Below are 19,434 nucleotides of genomic sequence, written 5' to 3' on the forward strand. Positions count from 1 at the left end.
CGTGGGTGGTGATCTCTTCCTCAGGCGTAGGAACCTCCACATGTTTATCGACTCAGTTGCAATCCTCCTTGACCTTGGCGAGGATACTATCGGTGATCGAACATATGTATCTCTAGACTGGCTCACACCGACCTGGTACCGAGGAGGTTTTATCAACCTTGAAATCGGCTCCGGTTGGGCACCCTGTAGGTACGAATATTTTCAGAGGGTGTTCTGGTGTCGGTTCCTCAGCAGCTACAGACGAAACATTTTCCTCAACAGATGGTTGTGAGGAAGAGGGGTCTTCTTTTTGAGGAACGAATTTTGAAGTCTTTGCCATTGCTTCTACATAGAGGAGAAAAAAAAGTGGTGGTAAAAGAGGAGGTGTGATTAGTAGACAACTTATATAAGCTTTCAGAAAACCAGAAGATGAGAGTGATGAAGTTTTCTTAAAGCACAAGAGCAAAAGTTTGAATATAAAGTTCTAAATGAATGGATGAAAGGGTATTTATAGTTTTTCAAATAGCGGTTCGCATCCTGTAGTGGCCGACCGTTAGATGACACACATTTAATGCCTTAAAAATTGGACCGACGAGACGTTTCAACTATTCTTATCACTTACGTCATGATTTCGTCGTCATGATTTATCGAAATGAGAATCAGAGGCTCATATCGTTTCTCGTCATCTACTCTCCGAAAAATGAGGGGATTATCTGTATATGAGTAAAACCGGGTTCGATATTCGATCGAGCTTCCAACCTCCCTAATTAAATCCAGGGTCGAAATATCCGTAATCGTGTAAAAGTCGAGCTCAAAGCTCGATCTTACATCCAACACAATCAGCTAAGATCGAAATATGGTAATTAACATCGGACCCAAAGCATTGCTAAAATTAGTCATCGACACCACTAGATTTGCCCTCGAGTTTATCGAAGTCATAGCCGGTCCCGATCATAACGGTCTCAAGGAATATGTTGCCAACTTATCCGAAATTCCCGCAATTAACCGGATATTACGGCGGAAATCACGAAATATACTAAAAAAAAGGAACCAACGGTCAACTAATCAAGGACTTTTTTACTTTTTATGGAATTGTAGAATAATACCTAAAAAGTAAGTTCCTTTAATATATAAAGGGGGTCTCACAATTCATAAATACATTGTAACATACAGTGATAAGCAATACATTATCTAAGTTCTTACTCTTTGATATCTTTGTGTCAATAAAAGTGCATTCAACTCAAGGGTAGCTTGCTTTCCTAAGCTGAAATCATCCAATTCATGTGGTTTGCAGTTAATTTATCGTTATTTATTTCAATTGCAATCTAATTTATCGTTTTGTATCAAGTTAATCTGTATATCCTTTAAATCACTAACAAATTTAATTGTTATCCGATTTCGAAGGTAAACACAGTCATACATGAAACTTGATCTTTTTCGTTTTCTGTTTATTATATTTCTTGGAATATATTTGAGTTTTATTAAAAATTGTTGCCGTCATTCTCAAGGTTACTTATTTTTGCATTTCTTTTATATACTTGCTTTCTTTTGTTTTACTTAATCTACTATCGTAGTCTTAGGTATATAATTAAGGTCATAAGTCATAACGTAATGTTATACAGCTAATTAAAGGCAATTTGCATTGATATATACGTCATTCTTTTCCCAATTTGCAAAATGGAAACGAGAAAAAAAGACGTCATCTTCAATTTTATCTTTCTATTGGTGTGATTCTAGCAAAATATCTGTTTCTTTCAACCAATCCAAGTATATATTTGAGCCAATTAATTGTCTAACTGCCAATATAAGTTATTTTTTAAAGGTGATTAAACCGTAGCAGAAAAAGACATTAGCACACTGTTTATGACTGCAAATTTGGTTTATACATTTTCAATAACTAAGTATGCATGTATTTTATTTTTATTCAATTTCCCTACGTCTTTATATGTAGATTAAGGTGCGTGTGCTTCAATCTTACAAAATATTTGCAAATTTTGGAATTATCATTGAGAACTTGAACTTCTTAATGGATGTTTTTAGGAGCTTTGCTAATTAACTTAAAATACAGTTCAAATTCAATTTGTTAAGAATCATGTCGCAATCAAAGGGTCCATTTCCAGTTTTTCATTTTTTCGGGATATTTGAAAAGAATATCTCAATATTGTAGTTGATATTTATTTATAGTATATAGTTAAATAAATGGTCTTATTTACTGGTTATTATTTCTGATTTCCATCTATTCACTGGTTTTTGTGATGTTAGTATTCCTATAATTTTTTGTTGATGGTACTGATATATTGTCTCTTTTCGTCTTCTGGAGCCGAGGGCCTATCAGAAACAACCTCTCTACCCCCTCGGGGTAGAGGTAAGGTTTGCGTACATACTACCCTCCCCAGACCCCGTGGGATTCTACTGGACCGTTGTTGTTGTGTTGTAAATCGAAGTCTTAGACATGAGGTCATTGGCACTTATCCTCCCTAAAATATGCAGTTTGCATTAAAGAAATGTTGCCGTTGGGGATATTGCTAGGAAGTTTGCTAACTAATGCAAATATATCGACTTGTCCTTCAATACTCTTATTTATTTTTTTAATTTCAAAAGGAAAACAAAGCAATAAAGGAAAACTAACTAGTAATTAACCGAGAGTATAAAACTCCAACAACATCTTTCGCAATACGGGACGAAATGCTAGAATACACATGTGCATACCATTCAAAACGAGGCTCTTGATTAAAATCCAAATTGGCTAAACTATCAGCTATCGAATTAGAAATATTGGGTCGGATTGGAAGAATCTTTTGACAATCTGTAAAAAACGAAAAACACCAGCAGTTCCCACTACTCTTATTGAAACTGCTAATATAATATTTGCCCATCTTTACTTCTTCTTCTTCTTCTTTTTTTTTTAGGCAAATTTATTTTTTGTGATGTTAGAAAATGTATAATAGTATTATACAGTTTGATGTAGTAGTAACTCACCGGTACAATTCCTACACTAATATTCTAGATTTGGGGAATGTTGATTGCATTGTTATAGTCAGTAAAAAATTTAGTGATTATACACATAAGATTAACTTTCAACAATCTAAAATGATAGAGATCATATCACAAGATTAAAGTAGTTGACCCACTAAGATCTGCCTTATACCTATGAATTTAATAATAGTCTACTAGGTATTAAGCAAATAATAATAATAATACTTCTATTGATACTACTTTACGTTTCTTTGTTTTGATTCTCCGACAATCTTGAACCCAATATAATTAGACCTACTTTTTTTTACTCCAAAATATATAAATAATTCTTACCTTTATCTTTTTTCCAATAAAGTAATATTTTTCATAGCACAGTTATTTCTGTTAAGTTAGGTTTACATAAAGGTGTATAGGACCATCATACTGGCAATATCTGATTGTTTCCTTTCCCCTTTTTCCTTTTCTCCTTTACTCTTTTTTTTTTTAAAAAGAAAACATCTATTAGAATTAAAGCTGCTCCTATTTTATAAAAAGAATAAGAAGAAATAAAGTCGATCAATTGGCCAACTTTGGAAGTATGAATAGAATCCAATCAAAGCATGCCTATTGCATTTCTTATAAAAAGAATAAGAAAAGATAAGTATTTTTTTTATTTTTCTTTTATATTCTGTATTTTGGTTATTGTGGGGTCTTGTATCTGATGTTTCCTCGAAGTTTCATAATTGATATTTTAGTTTAAGTACAAGAAAATTGTAGAAACCAGTGCTACTTAATTTTTTTTCTCCACAAAATGCAGAGACATATATATACTTGATATTTCACATAAATAGCTCAATAATGGACAAAACAGCATTATTAATAGCGTTTAGATTAATGTATACACAAGAAGGCAGGATAAGGAGACATCCAATGGTTTTTCTCTGGAAATTTTAAAAAGGGAGGGGGAATCAAGGCATGGTCAATGGATATGAGCGTATCCGCTATCGCAACAATCTAACCAAATCCTATATCAACAAAACACGAGAGATATACATATTAAATAAGAAAAGCCTTAAATACTAATTTATAACACGTTTCAAAGTCTTGGTGCCTAGCATTAAAACAGACCATATTACTATTGGATTGATTTTTACATTTGTCTTACAATATACATACATGCAAATTTGTATGTAATTAGCATCAACAATCACAATATTGAAAGTATAAAAGATACGGTATATATAATATTTTAATAATATTTGTATGATTACAAAATGTTCTCTTAAAGAAAATATTGAAACATATCATATATTTTTATGAGCGAATTAATAAGACAATAGAGTCAAACAAAGTGTAATGGAAATGTTCCAAAATGACTAATGAGCTTTTCTCTCTGACTATATATGCATTATATAATTTGTCTGTATGTTCAGAAATAAATAAAAACTTCCTTAACTTTTAATATCTCAGTGATTGACTAAGAAAGCCTTGGCTATATATTTTTATCTTTTATCGTTTATACATTTTGATTTTGCCTTGAAATTATCTGAATTTTATCGTACTGCAATAACGGCTAAAAACTTACCTATGACGACTTTATTTACCTTAAAAAAATGTAAGCATAAAAGAAGCCATAGCTTCAAACTGGTGAATATTTAGTGAAACTCAACAAGATCCGTTTATATTTAATGAAATAAATCACAAGTAAATGACATATCTCGTTCCCAAACATATAAAAAGAACATGATCTTTTCAATATTATTCTCAGTTATTCTTGAACTTTGATTGTTGGACAGTTAAGAACTCACATATCCAGAAGATGAAAGTTGCAAAAATTAGGATGTTGGTGTGGATGTGCGGGCACACTAGGATGGATAAAATTAGGAATGAAGATATTCGGGAGAAGGTGGGCGTAGCGCCTATGGATGACAAGATGTGGGAAGCGAGGCTCAGATGATTCGGGCGCGTGCGGAGGAGAAGCCCTGGTTAGGAGGTGTGAGCGGTTGGCTTTGGCCGGTACGAGAAGAGTTAGAGGGCGGCCTAAGAAGTATTGAGAAGAGGTGATGAGTAAGGACATGACGTAGCTTCAGATTTTCGAGAACATGGTTCTTGATAGGAAGATGTGGATGTCGAACATTAGGGTTGTAGGTTAGGAGCTAGTTGAACATTTTTCTACATCGTTCCGAGTGAGAGACTAGTCTGATAGGGTTTTGTCTTAGATTGCTAGTGGTTAATGTTGTGCTTATACTATTCTTCCATTTTTCATATTACCAGTATCTCTGTTCGTTGATGGTACTGATTTATTATCTCTGTTCGTCTTCTTGAGCCGAGGATCTTTCGGAAACAGTCGATCTCTCTACTACCTCGGGGTAGAGGTAAGGTCTGCGTACTCACTACCCTCTCCACACCCCACTTGTGAGATTATACTGGATGTTGTTGTTGTTATTCTTGAACTCTGATTGGAAGAGAAATTCTAATTGAAAAACTTTTGATCAGAAGTTGATTTATTTTCTTCAGCATTTTACAAATTTGATTGATGTTACATATAAACTATATATCATTGTCAATTTCAATTACGCCAATTCCAATTTTAGTTTTTTTTTTTTTTTGCTTGCTAAATGTCTACATTAGAAAGCTCTGACAAAAATTCCAAATTAATTATATCGTCATATTAAACTAGGATTAAATATGAAATCATATCAAATAGGCTTATCTTTTCTATTTTTCTTGAACTGTTGACAGCCTTGCAAAAAAAAAAAGGACCTCTCGACTAGATCATCATTATTTAATATTATACTTGAAAAGTATAACGAGTCACATCTTTTTATAATAATTTATTTTTATCTTGAGCTCTCAATTAATTTTGTCCATTTTAAGTCAACGAGAAAAGACGTAATTCATTATCTTTTACTTATTAAAATATTTATATTCACTTTTTATAAAACAAATGTCTTTGGGTCATCTTTCAAGAAAATTTTAATACCAAAGTATTATTTATTCAGCTTCCTCTAATATCGAAATAAAAACTAAAGAAGAGTGTAATCAAGATTTATTCTTCAGGAAATTATTCAAAACTAACATGGAATATTGTTTTCCAGTGGCGACGATATGTGAGTCTCGAAAATTACTCAAGCCTAACATATAAAGAACAGTATCCACTTATTCTAAATGGGAAAAAGGCCAAATTTTGAAAATATATTATGAGAAAAGGGAAAATTTTACCCCGACATTACACTAGTGGTACAATTGTTCCTTTTCCCATAGTAGTGGGGCAAATTTGGCCCTTTTCCCATTCTAAATTCTATCAGAGTTTACTATTGTTGTTTTAGCCGTTTGTAACACACTTATTTATAATATAGAAGAATTACCCTAAATAGCCGATTATAATGTGTATAACCATGTATAATCGATTTATAATTTATGTATACCAGCTGAAAAACTAACTAGTAAATTCGGCCGGTTATTTTGTAAATCCCCAAAACATATTTAATTTTTGTAAAATTATTTAAAGTGTATCTAGTTTGGCAAACTTTAGAGTGAACTTTTGATGTTGTTATTTCTTCATACTTTTAGATTTAAGATTAAACTATGCCAAAGCCTAATCTGAAGAATGAGAAAATGAAAAATGAGAAAATGGCACCAAGTGACAACACATAACAGGAATTGACAATCTTTAGCCTTATATTAGGTTTGGCAAAGACAACCCCAAACAACTGACATTATATAGCCAAATTCTAAAAAACCTACTCTCTTATATATTCTCTCTCAAATAATTGGCCCCAAACCGTCTGCTTCCCCCCTCTTTGCCGCTCACATCTCTTCTTGTTCACTGCTTCCCTCCCCCTTTCTCTCCTTGTATTTCTTCTTCTATCTCTTCTCTTTCGCTCTCATAGTTTAGCAAAAATTCTTGCAAATTATGCAAAAAATCAGTGGGATGAAAAGGTAAGGCTGATCTCACATCAGAGAAAATCAAAAGCAAAATCTAAAAGAAAAAAATACATTTCAACTTTCTTTTTCTTCTTTTTTCCTTTTTTTGGTTGGATTGAACGAGTGAGCGTGATTGAAATTGGTTGACAATACCTAAGCGAGGCTATATACAAAATTTGAGCAATATTAGAAGTGATGTAGACTGATTTCAGGTAAAAACTCAGACCTAAAAATTCAACTGCGACATGTGTATATCACGTTGTATATCATGTATATCAGTATATATAGTGTACATCAGTGTATATCACACACATGTTTTTAAGGACGTATGTGTATATAACTTTGTATATCGTGTATACAATACAATTATTTATGGACGCCCATGTATATCACATTGTAGATCGTATATATAACATAATTTTCATGGATATATACAAATACACATGATATACATGAGATATCACTAATGTAAATAAAGATATACACGTAATAAAAAAGGGGATACAAATGTGGATCATCTTGAATTTGAGTTTTCAATATGAAATGTGTTATACAAAGAAGAAAAATAAAATTTTAATATACTTTTTTGATATACACATTATTATTATGTTATACAGTGTGATAAATAAATAATATAACTATTATTGTGTTATATATATTTAGATATACAGATAAAGAAAACTAGAAAAATAATTATAAAATATTTGGGAGTTTTTTGGATACTACTGAAGGAAATGGAACCTATTTTTAGGATGATGGTTGCTATGAGAGAAGAGAGAGAGGGTTTTAAATATTTTTTGCTATTTTTCAGCAAAATAATTTTGATGGGGCTTATTTTTAGGATGGTGGTTGAATCATTAGAAGAGAGAATAACTTTAGGCTACCATATGCCAAATCATAAAATGTCGACTTTTTATGCCCATTGTTGGACCTAGTTTTCATACCATGCCAAATCCCCAATCCGAATGTGTGAAGCTTTAAAAGCTGAGGTCTGAAGCCAACTTCAGACCCATAGGACCTCATCAATGGGCTGGACTTCCAACCCAAGTTGCATTTACCCTTCGAGCCCAATTGCTGTTGCTTTGGAGAAATATGACACTTTTTGGGTCTGTCTTTAACTTTTGACCCTCTAGAAATTCAGGTCAAAGCTAAAAAATATTGTTTATGGGACAATTGAGAGAGAAAAATTCAAGACCATCCACTTTAAGGGTTATTTGTGTACTGCATCCGCTTTGGCCATCGGAGGCCATGTAACATGTCTTCGAGATCATCTACTGCTAGTTGTAAAATTATTTTGCTTACAAACTAAAACCTAAGTAATTATGGACTATGAGGGTGTTTGGCTAAGCTTATAGGCTGGTCAAATTGGCTTATAAACATCTTTTGGCTTATCTACGCGTTTGGTAAACACTCAAACTACTTATAAGTTAGGTGTTTATAAGCTAAAATCAGCCATAAGTCATAAGTTGGTCACCCCCAACTTATGGCTTTTCAGCTTATAAGCACTTTTAGTTTGACCAACACTTTTACTAGTTTATCCTTAATAATATTTTCTATTCACAAAATACTTTTTCCAAAATAAATTGCTTGACTTTCTCTTCATTCCATATTCGTTGTTAATTATTTTCTTTACAATTTTTTTTTAATCTATATTCTTTTGAAAAAAATTCACGAGTATTTTTGTCATTTTAACAAAAGAATAGCTTATCAATATTTTTTTTTATTAAACACATTATCTGTTTATTATCAATTTCAGCATTTGTATCCAAACACGTAAATGCTTAGTTTATCAGTTATTTATAATTCGCTAATCCAAACGGGCTCTATATGTACTTGTTTATTTCAATATTTCCTTTACCTTAGGTACAGCCGAGGAGTTGTTTTCTTAAGTCAAACTTTGCAAACTTAATCTATTAAGTTTATTAAGCGCACATGTGCATGAAATCATCTGCTTAAACTCTATACTAGAATTTCCTTGTACTATACATCACTAGCTATATGAACTACTTATATCATAAAGTTTTTATTATTTCCATGAAAATCTAGGTGATGGTAAAGAAACATTGCATGTAGAAGTTTGTATTAGAGACTACTTATATTTTGTCACTCAGTTTTAAGAGATGGGCTAATTGAGATTGAATTATGTATAATGAAGTTTAATTTGTATGTACTGATAAATGACTTATAATTTTAATTAAAAAACTAATACTTTTTTAACACACAAAAAAGGTGATATAAAGGTACTTTGATCCTACCAAAAAGAAAAGTGGGTGAAAGAAAAACATAAAACTAATGAAGAGTTGCATAAAATAAGGAATTAAATTAAAGGCTTAAAATGGAAATGATTTCAAGCAGATGAGATTTTAGGACAAATGGATACAGTTCATTGAAAGTTTGAAAGGTTTAGGTCATCCTTTTATTTGGATGATTTGAGAGGTTGGGTTTGGTTTGACCTAGCTGTGTGGATATCATACACCTAACCCAACTGGTTCTGTTCTATCCCAAACCCAATAAATTAAATATTCAAAATGCAAAAGAGTACAAATAAGTTGTTAATATAATGAAGTGGTTAAGTCTTAAAAGTTCATAACCAATGAGCTTTAGTAGTGTTTTTACTGTGTGACTTTTGTCTTGTTTAGTAAAGAATGAAAGTGGTTAAGATTTCCAATAATTAACGATGTGATTACTTTTGACTTTATCTAACTCAAAGATGGAGTCGAGATTTACGTGTTACATATATGCAAAATTATATAAAAGGGTTGGCTTCGTGCGATCTATAAGTCATGTTCAAGCTGCTCACTCAATTCCTTTAACTAAGCTGGAGTCATACGGTATGATGAGATAGAAATGGGCTGAATGCCCAGAACCAAGTCAATACAAAAAAAAAATCAATAATCCTATTACGTGGCATGACAGGCAAATCCACCGGAAACACCTCCAGAAACTCCTCACAACTGCCGTGAAAGCAGTCTCTAATGCTTAAATTAGAGTAGGCTATCTAAATTACACCCCTTGGAATGCAACCATTTCCCAAACTCTACGTGAACGCGAGATACTTTGTGCACCAGGCTGCCCCTTTTATATATGCAAAAATATACTCTAATAACTGAATTGAATTGTTATGTTTTATAGGTGAAAAACTGAAAATTCCACTCTATCAAGCAAGGTATCTAAAGAGCAAAGAAGTTAGAATTTTAATCCAAGCGACAGTTTCCCATTCATAGTTTTAGTATATCTTATCTAACTAGGTATCCATGATATAAAAATAAATCATTTTCTGGTGGCAAGGTAATACCTGTGAATAGTCATTCATTACTAAACTTACAAACTATACCAAGAATCAAATAGTCCAAGTAAGGAAAATTATGGATGGGGTAGAAAGAAGAAGATATTAAAAACTTTTTGTACTCATATACAAATTTATTCCTCTTGAAAGATTCTTTCATTTGTTTAAATCGTTGTTTCCCTTTTTATCACCCTACTTAATGAAATATTAAGTTTAGGACAACTGCAGTTGAATGTTAGACATGTGCAGGTATGAAAAAAGGAAATAGTTGTTGAAAACAAACTTAATTAGTAAACAGCACTTTGACAGGTGCCCTAAAAAGAACAAACCCCTCCACCCCCACCCCCACCCCCCCAAATAAAGTACAAATATTAAAGAAAACTTCCAAGCCAAACTATCTAACTAATCTTAACCCCACTACCCTTTATATATTAGCCCCTCCATTTCTTGTCATTCCATCCTAAACTTTTTCTCCAAACACCACAATAACAACAACAACATAGTATTCTAGAATCCTTATTAGTTTTCTTGAAAATGTTAAGAGGTTTCTTGATTTCATGTATTCTGTTTTCTCTGTTTGTGTCATCCACATATGCTCAATCATGCACAAAGTACAACTTTACAAGCAACCAAATCTTCACTTCATGTAGTGATCTACCTTACTTGAACTCATTCCTTCACTGGAATTATGATCCTTCTTCTAAAACTGCGAAAATCGCCTTTCGACACACTAAGATTGCCTCCACAAGATGGGTGGCATGGGCTATAAATCCAACTTCTCAAGGGATGGTTGGTTCACAAGCATTAGTTGCATATCAAAAATCAGATGGAAAAATGAGAGTTTACACATCTCCTGTCACAAGTTATCAAACACAGTTACAAGAAGGGAATTTGAGTTTTCCCGTTTCTGATTTATCAGCTACTTATTCGAATAACGAAGTCGCCATTTTTGCTACATTAAAACTTGATAAGTTTAACTCTACAATTGTGAACCAAGTTTGGCAAGAAGGTCCACTTTCAGGGGATTCTCCTGCAATGCATGATACTTCTGGTGTTAATGTTCAATCTGCTGGAGCTCTTAGGCTTCTTTCTGGACAATCTAAAACTACTACAAGTGGAGCTGCAAGCTCACAATTTAACAAGAAAAATGTAAGTCATTTGATTTGTTTAATTTCACGTATAGTTACTGAACTTTATGTGTTATAACGATAAAGTCAAAAAACTATTTTATCACATTAAGGTAGAATTTTACCAACTATAACACTAAAGTCAGGAAGGGAAGCCTTGGCGTAACTGGTAAAGATGCCGCCATGTGATCAGGAGGTCACGGGTTCAAGTCGTGGAAACAGTCTCTAGTAGAAATGCAGGGTAAGACTGCATACAATAGACCTTTGTGGTCCGGCCCTTCCTCGGACCCTGCGCATAGCGGGAGCTTAGTGCACTGGGCTGCCCTTTTTCTTATTGCTCTAAAATGTAAAGTCAGAAAACTATTTTTGTTACTAAACTTTACCACTTTAACATTAAAGTCACACCTTGATGGGTAGGTTTTGTCGATGACTTTACTGTTATAGTAGAAAAAATTAGTTATTTTAATGCGACAAGAAATAGTTATGTGACTTTACCAGTTCTATATTGTGTCTGCTTCTTTTACTTTTACTAAGTAAAAGTACAATTACCTTAATATAGCTAAAAGTTGTAAAACAACTTTACCATTATAGTGGATAATGTTTAGCAGACGCGAAACTGACTGCATTTTTTCGTTGAAAAGTACTAGTAATAAGTTTTGACTTGAAATTCTGATTTTTTAATGGATTTTTTCAGCTTCATGGACTGCTAAATGCAGTGAGTTGGGGGATCATGATGCCTATAGGAATCTTGTTTGCAAGGTATTTAAAGGTGTTTTCAGATCCTGCTTGGTTTTACCTACACTCCATTTGGCAAATCACAGCTTATGTTATTGGTGTTGCTGGTTGGGCTACTGGTCTTCAACTGGGGAGTGAATCCCCTGGTATTCAATTTACTGTCCATAGAACCATTGGCATTGTCCTGTTTTCCCTTGCCACCCTCCAGGTAATTTAGTCATTCTCTACCGCACAATATTACTTCAAGATTTTGGCTATCAACATTGATTTGTTAATGCCAAAAAGTGATTCCTAAGGTTCAAAAGTAGCCTTCTACTATACGAAATATCTTAATAACCTTTTGTTATACTTCGGCTATTCATATCCTTGTTGTTAGTAAATTGTCGTATTTTTATCCTTGACCTTAATGGTGTTTCAACCTGAAGTATAACAGAGGATAATATGAAATCATGTTAAAAGTAGAGGGGTAAAATCGGACCTTTTCTTGGTTGACACGTGGAATTCACCTGGTCGGAGCTCCGTAAAGTCTAGGGCAAGTTAGTTAACGGCAAGGGTATGAATGTCTCCGAAGTTTAAGGGAGAGAAAATTTTTTAAATAATTCGTATATTAGAGGGGTAATTTCGTACCTTTTTTCTATATTGCCCGGACTCTCCGAAAATACTATCAGCAAGTACGGCAGTATCGTGGAGAGTCCGCGCAACATAGCTTTTTCCTATTAAATATTTGAGTCATAACATTCTAAGCAAGAAATGAAGTTGAAAAGGAGGTTTATTTTCAATCATCTAAATTGTTAATTTAACTACAATGTGAATATGCCTTTTGGTTACAGGCTTCTGCTATGCTTCTAAGGCCAAAAAGGGATCACAAACACAGGATCTACTGGAACATTTACCACAGATCAGTTGGATACTCAATTGTTGTCCTTGGAATCATCAACATATTCAAAGGTTTGAACATCTTGAATCCTGAGAACAAATGGAGAATAGCTTATATTGGAACACTAATTGGTTTAGGAATCATTGCTGCATTCTTGGAAGTTATTACATGGTGTGTGGTTATAAAGAGAAACAAATCTGTTACTACTGTTGAGAAGAATACACAAGGACAAGGTTTATATGAAACAAATGGCTATGGAAATGGAACTACTAGGATACATTACAGAGTTTAGACATTGAAATATTCTTCTGTACTGGAGATAGTTTGATTTGTCTATTTATGTAGTTCAAACTTGGATATGATGCCAGAGGAATATTTAGATATAGAGCATCATGGGATGGTTTTCTTTTTCTTTTTTCCCTTTTTTTTGTCGGTTCAGTTTCTTGAATTTCAGCCTCTCCACCTTCTCAAGGTAAAGGTAAAGGTAAAGTCTGCATACACACTACCCTTCCCAGACCCCACTCGTGGCTTTACAGTAGGTGGTTGTTTTTTCGGTTCGGGTTTTATTATCTTGAATTTGTTGTTGATATTTACATATGTACTTTACTCCTTGTGCAATATAAATCAGGGTGTTCTTTTTTCTCAGTGTTTCTCTCATTCTCTTATTCAGCTGCACTTCACAATATTGACTACAAGCATAAAGAGATATATACTAGTAGTCTTTAACATTAGCACAGCAAGTGACTATATTTTTAAGTCAAAAAATCAGATATAGTGCAAACCATTATGGGAGTAGAAGAACAATATTTATCTTTTCAAACTACTTCTAAAAAGTACTACCAATCTTAAAAGTTGAACAGCCAATAAATAATTCATCATATTCTATCAGTATAAAGCTATTCCAAAAAAAGTTAACAATTATTTCTCCAATAATGCATATGACAGTGTTTGACAATGATAAGATTGAAGAGAAGTTATATCAATGAAGTCTTTTTCTATCAAACAAATTGATGTCTTTGGCAGAAATAGGCCTTATAGGAAGCTTCTTATACTATAGAACAAAATCTATCCCATTACATAATATATCATTGAAGTCACTTTCCATCAAATAAACTGATGTTGATGACGAAAATTGGCCTTTCAGGAAGCTTCTTACACTAATGAACCAAATCTATACCATTATATGGTCTCTGTATATAAAAAAGGATAGTAAAGCTGACTTGCCTGGTTAATTAAAACCAGCAATAAATGGTAAGAAGTGAATGTTTCTTGGCTAAATAATGATTGAATCCTGAAGATGGAGTCAGGACACGAATAGCTATACCCTGCTTAATAATGAAATGAAACTGGTTCTGACGGTAGCTTCTTCTCATTCTGATTCATTCAAGGCCTTGATAAATGCGTCCTTGAGATGAGCGTTTGTAGCAGCTACTCGTCGAGCTGTGAGGTCAAATTCTGAACCAGATCTGATGAAGAAAAACTACTATACATCAGAGATATCAAACTGTCGTTTGATTATTAAAACAATCAATCATTCAATTTTGCGTCGATCCTAAAACCGTTGGGGTCGGCTATATGAATTTGCTACATCTTTTCCGCTCCATATAGGTGTATACTTAAATATATTATTGAATTATTTGATCTCTATTTCTCTCAGGAATACTAAACTCTACTTCTTTTCTCTCTATGTGAACATGGAAACTTCATCTCATTATATTTCATTATTTGGAAAAGTTAACGAGGAATAGTGTGTGTTACTCACGGATCAAACACGAAACCTCCAGCTTCTTTCACTATCACAGCACCACCTGCCACATCCCTGTATGTTTAAGCAAATTGTCACCAATAAGTCACATGCTTTTTAAATTTTTTGTTACCAATATGCAGTGGCAGACCCAGGATTTTGTGCAAGCGGGTTCAATCTTAGAAGCATATAAATTTAGTAGTAAAATAGTAGTTATCAAGTGGGTTCAAATAAAATATTTATGCAAAATTTACATAGCTTTAATCATAATTTATACATATACACAGTATTAATTTTTTGTGAAGCGGGTTCAGTTGAACCCGCTATCCACCACTTGGGTCCGCCACTGCCAATATGTCACATGTTAGCAGACTGAAAAGAAATTACAAGCCTTACCAAGGGCCTCCAAATTCAAGTTCATAGAAGAGATCAAGCCTTCCACATGCCACTCCACAGAGATTTAGAGCACAAGAACCGCACATCCGGAGGGATCTGACCTGTAATATAAATATAAACCCAGTTATTTTTATTGTCTGAACATATTTTAACCAAAAACTTGGATGTCTTGGCAGGTGTTGTGAAACCTTGAAAAGCAAGCTATTGATTCTCCCTGTAGTAGCATCTAGAGTTAACTTATCCCGCTTCGTTCCAGCCTGCTCCAGTAAAATAAATGTCAGTAATTTTTCCTAGTATATCAAAGAGGTAAACAGAAAAAGTGAACTAACACATTGATAGGCATAAATCCAGCTAGCTCTATAATATATTTTCTAAATAAGATGTCACAGGAAGTAAGACTTTCAATATAATAGGAGGCTGCTAGAGATTTGCAGGAACAAAAGTAAATCTTGACTAAGGACAAGCGAGTTCGAGAGGCAACATAACCTGGTTTCCATATTCACTTAAGTGGCAGGTTTATCCTATTTATTATGCTATTGTCGCATTTCATCTTCTTGTGCCGAGGGTCTATCGGAAACAGTCTCTCTACCTCAAGGGTAGGGGTAAGGTCTGCATACACACTACCCTCCCCAGACCCCACTTGTGGAATTATACGTTGTTGTAGACAGGACGGGCGGTCTTGCTTGAAGTTAAATAATTAAAGGTATTCTAAAAGAATGACCACACCACAACCAATTATATGCTAAGTCCGAGACTCCGAGTTTATACAAACCAAGATGGATGTAATTGAAGTTGAAAAATATTGCGAAAACAATTATCTAAAATTCATGTTCTTATCAGCCATAGTTACAGCAGAACAGATAAACTGAAGTTGTTCTTTATGTATCACGTTTCATTAAAAGAATTCAGCGGGGTTGCAATCGTAATCAATAATCGGAAGATGCTATTAAAAAGCAACAATAAGGAAGGTCAAGTACCTCCGTAGCAAGAAGAGCCTTCACAAGTTCAGACTGTGAAGATACTGCGGGTATTAAAATAATGCAGAAGACTTGTCAGCGATCGACAGGTTGTAGACATGATGTTTTAAAAGCTACACCATAATCAATATGCAACAATACCTTTGATAGACTTCCCATTAAGAAAAGCACCTCTCCCATCGATTGCAGTGAAAAGCTACATATCAAAAGAAAAAATCTTCTTACAAACTTGAACCATCAATTCACCAGAAACAACATAAATAAAATGAATAACAGCTTCCAATTTGATCACAAGTCAAGATGGCCACAACAAGTTATCACTATTATGAAATGGAAATAAGGTTTGGTTGTTGTTACACTTACATTAGGACCTGTGTCCTTAGGAATATTTTATTCTGGTTAGGGACTTGTATAGTTGTGTAGGGGTAAGCATGAAATTTAGAGAACCTTTACTTTATAAAGTATCTCATATTTGCTTACAAAAATATATTATTTCGTATTGGAATAAATTGAACCTAAGTATAAGAAAATGAATATAGAGGATTCATACAATCGAACTCAACTAATTTAGAATTGAAGCATAGTTGACAGAGATATCTCACCTCATCAATAATTGGGTTGTAAACAACACCAACTGTTGGAACCTTTCGAATTGTGAGACCGATTGATACACAGACAAACGGAAACCTAAAATTAATCAAGTTTCACAAATCAGCTTGAGCGGCTTCATGAATCATAAAACAAGTTCTATCAAAGTATGGAGAAATTTATGACTACCCATGCACAAAATTAGTTGTTCCGTCGAGTGGATCAACTATCCAAGTTGGTTCATCAGTCAGCTCAAAATTGCCACAAGCAGCCGTTGTTTCTTCACCAATGAACTAAAGGGAAGAGATATAGCAGCAAAGAGCCGGAAACAGATGAGTAAAATCTTTTCACAATACAGCTAATAAAGTGATGGAACGAAGAATATAAGATATGAAAGCTAACCTTATGACTTGGGAAATGTTGCTTGAGATGATTAAAAATGAGATCTTCACATGCCTTATCAGTCTCTGTGACTAAATCCACCTACGTTGGATAAATAACAAAAATGTAAGTGTACAGAAGACCCATAGAATCAAATAAGAGACTGCAAATACCAAGATTTACATGTTTCTTCTTGCCAAAAACAAAAAGATGATTTACTTTATGCAATAAACATTCATTTTTAACTAAGTCCTACGTGCACGTCTCACACTACATATATTTCAAACACTCTAAAACATTGTTTACCTACTACAGTTTTCCATTGTGCTTCCTATGCAATATAAGCCAAAACTAAGAAGAACAATAATCCTTCTTTCACCCTTCTCCTTTTCCCGAACAACTCGAACTATGCCACCAAATTAGTTCAAAAGGCATTTCCTTCAGTTTAAGTAAATTTGTTTTGACTATTATAAGAAGCATAAGTAGTTTCCTACTGGATAATGGACCATATATGCTCAAACTCAAGCCACAAACACGGTTCATTCTCTGAGCAGTATCTAAATATCCGAAATTAACCTTCATACAACCAAAAAACTGACTAGCACATTAAGCAATAATATTTCTTCAGTCCAAAAATGAAAGTAAACTACTTATGAGGTCTCTAGTTTGAGCCTGGGAATGGAGTCGTCTTTAATAGGAGACTAAAACCCTCCATATTGGGCTTAATGGGCTTCCTACGGCGAGAATCGAAATTAGTCGGGATAGTGATTTTTAGGACTCTGATTTTTAGACACCAGATGGTTAAACACAAAAAGAAAGCTCTTCAGTCCAAAAAGACAACAAATTTACAGAAAACCACTAACAAGAAAAAGCCAAAACAGAAATGCTTAGCCAAAAACGACTAAACAAAGCACTAACCACTCCTTTGTGCTCCACATTCTTAGTCTGGTGGAATCCTTGGCGAATTACCTTCAAAACCCAGAAATGCAAAAACAAAGAAACCAAGACAAAATTAAAGCTAAAAATTGAATCTTTAAAATGTAGCTAAAATTGATCAGACAAGAAATCGATAAAATAACAAGTAACTGCAAAACAAGAATCAATTGGGTCAAATTTGAAACAAAGAAATCAAGACAAAATTAAAGCTAAAAATTGAATCTTTATAATGTAGCTAAATTGATCAAACAAAAAAAAACTATAAAGTAATTCCAAAAAAATGAAAAAAGAAGCAATTGGGTCAAATTAGATTTACATCTCCGGCTTTTTTAGCTGCTTCAACTGCAACATCAAGAAACTGTTCAAGTGAATCTGAAATTCAAAACAATGGCATTTCAGAAATAATTCACATACAAATACTTATACAAGTATATGGGTAAAAAAATTAGAATTAGAGATGAAAGGGTCTATACCATCTTGTGCCATCTTTGAAATATTTTGTTAATTGAGTGATGGGAAGAGAAAAGTAAGAATATGATGTGAATATATATAGATTATAGAGCCTTCACGTAGGCACATGAAAGATCATTATAGACAATTTTGTTGACCTGAAATACCCCTATATTTACTCATATTTACATGCATATTTAAAATATAACAAATTAATAAATGAAATAAAAGAGAACTTTAGGATGGATCAGGTAATAGGTTTGAGCAAATGAACCGCTGTGAAAAAATTGTATTGGCACTAAACTTATCTATTTTAGTGCTGGATTTGGATCTCATTACAGACAGAGACACAGTCAGAACTATCTATAACAATATCAGTATATAACAATTAATCAATATAAAAGCCATTTTTTTATGAAATCAATTTTTATGTTATATTATAGGATATATTCTCTATAATAATATTTTATTATAACAGTCAAAAAAAGATTTGACTGCATATACATTTGAACATTTAAGCGGAGGGTAGATATGAATAATTTTTTAAAGTAAGTGGGCAAATATGACCTTTTACCGTTTTACAAATTAGGGGAAATTTAACGTGGAAACCCTTTAGGAAGAAAATGAGAAAGTAGTGGAATATCTTTATGGGAAAATAATGATACTACTAAAAAATAGGAATCAAATACCAAAGCAAGAATCCTAGAAAGACAAATTAAGGGTAGTTTGGTAAATAACCGACAGAGATTCGTGGAATATGCCTATGTACGTGAGTATATGCTGTGTTCGTTATTCCCTCGTGTGGATGTTCTTCCACTTTTATCCCAATTCCTTTATGTTTAACCAAAAAGTATAATTTTCGCCTAAACTATTAAATTTATATAATAACGGGTTAAATCTAGTTAATGATAATAACTCTATACGTGAATCTTTAAAATGTGTGTGAGATGGTACATATTCAGTGAAGTGTTGACAATGATAAGCATAAAATGTTCATAAAGTATGAGCAATAATGGAGGTATAACTAGCAATAAATGATATTTAAGTAAATATGAGGAATGATTTGCCCAATAAAG

General features: G+C 33.3%; 2 protein-coding genes across 2 annotated transcripts; one reads left to right on the top strand and one right to left on the bottom strand.

Annotated features, from left to right (window-relative positions):
- Positions 1–10,596: 10,596 nt before the first annotated feature.
- LOC107831189 (cytochrome b561 and DOMON domain-containing protein At5g47530-like) lies at positions 10,597–13,269 on the top strand. Its single transcript, XM_075224618.1, has 3 exons — positions 10,597–11,296; positions 11,969–12,217; positions 12,840–13,269. Exons 1-3 carry the CDS (start codon positions 10,682–10,684, stop codon positions 13,176–13,178), a joined length of 1,203 nt encoding a protein of 400 aa, XP_075080719.1. The 5' UTR covers positions 10,597–10,681; the 3' UTR covers positions 13,179–13,269.
- A 632-nt stretch (positions 13,270–13,901) lies between these two features.
- LOC107831188 (inositol monophosphatase 3) lies at positions 13,902–18,472 on the bottom strand. The gene is made up of 12 exons (XM_016658931.2): positions 18,382–18,472; positions 18,225–18,280; positions 17,891–17,941; positions 16,994–17,074; positions 16,781–16,884; positions 16,606–16,690; positions 16,145–16,199; positions 16,004–16,047; positions 15,215–15,283; positions 15,027–15,127; positions 14,649–14,705; positions 13,902–14,352 (listed from the first exon to the last, which is right to left on the bottom strand). Exons 1-12 carry the CDS (start codon positions 18,392–18,394, stop codon positions 14,256–14,258), a joined length of 813 nt encoding a protein of 270 aa, XP_016514417.2. The 5' UTR covers positions 18,395–18,472; the 3' UTR covers positions 13,902–14,255.
- Positions 18,473–19,434: the final 962 nt, after the last annotated feature.

The sequence above is a fragment of the Nicotiana tabacum genome, chromosome 11 (genome assembly GCF_000715075.1).
Source record: "Nicotiana tabacum cultivar K326 chromosome 11, ASM71507v2, whole genome shotgun sequence".
NCBI lineage: Eukaryota > Viridiplantae > Streptophyta > Magnoliopsida > Solanales > Solanaceae > Nicotiana > Nicotiana tabacum.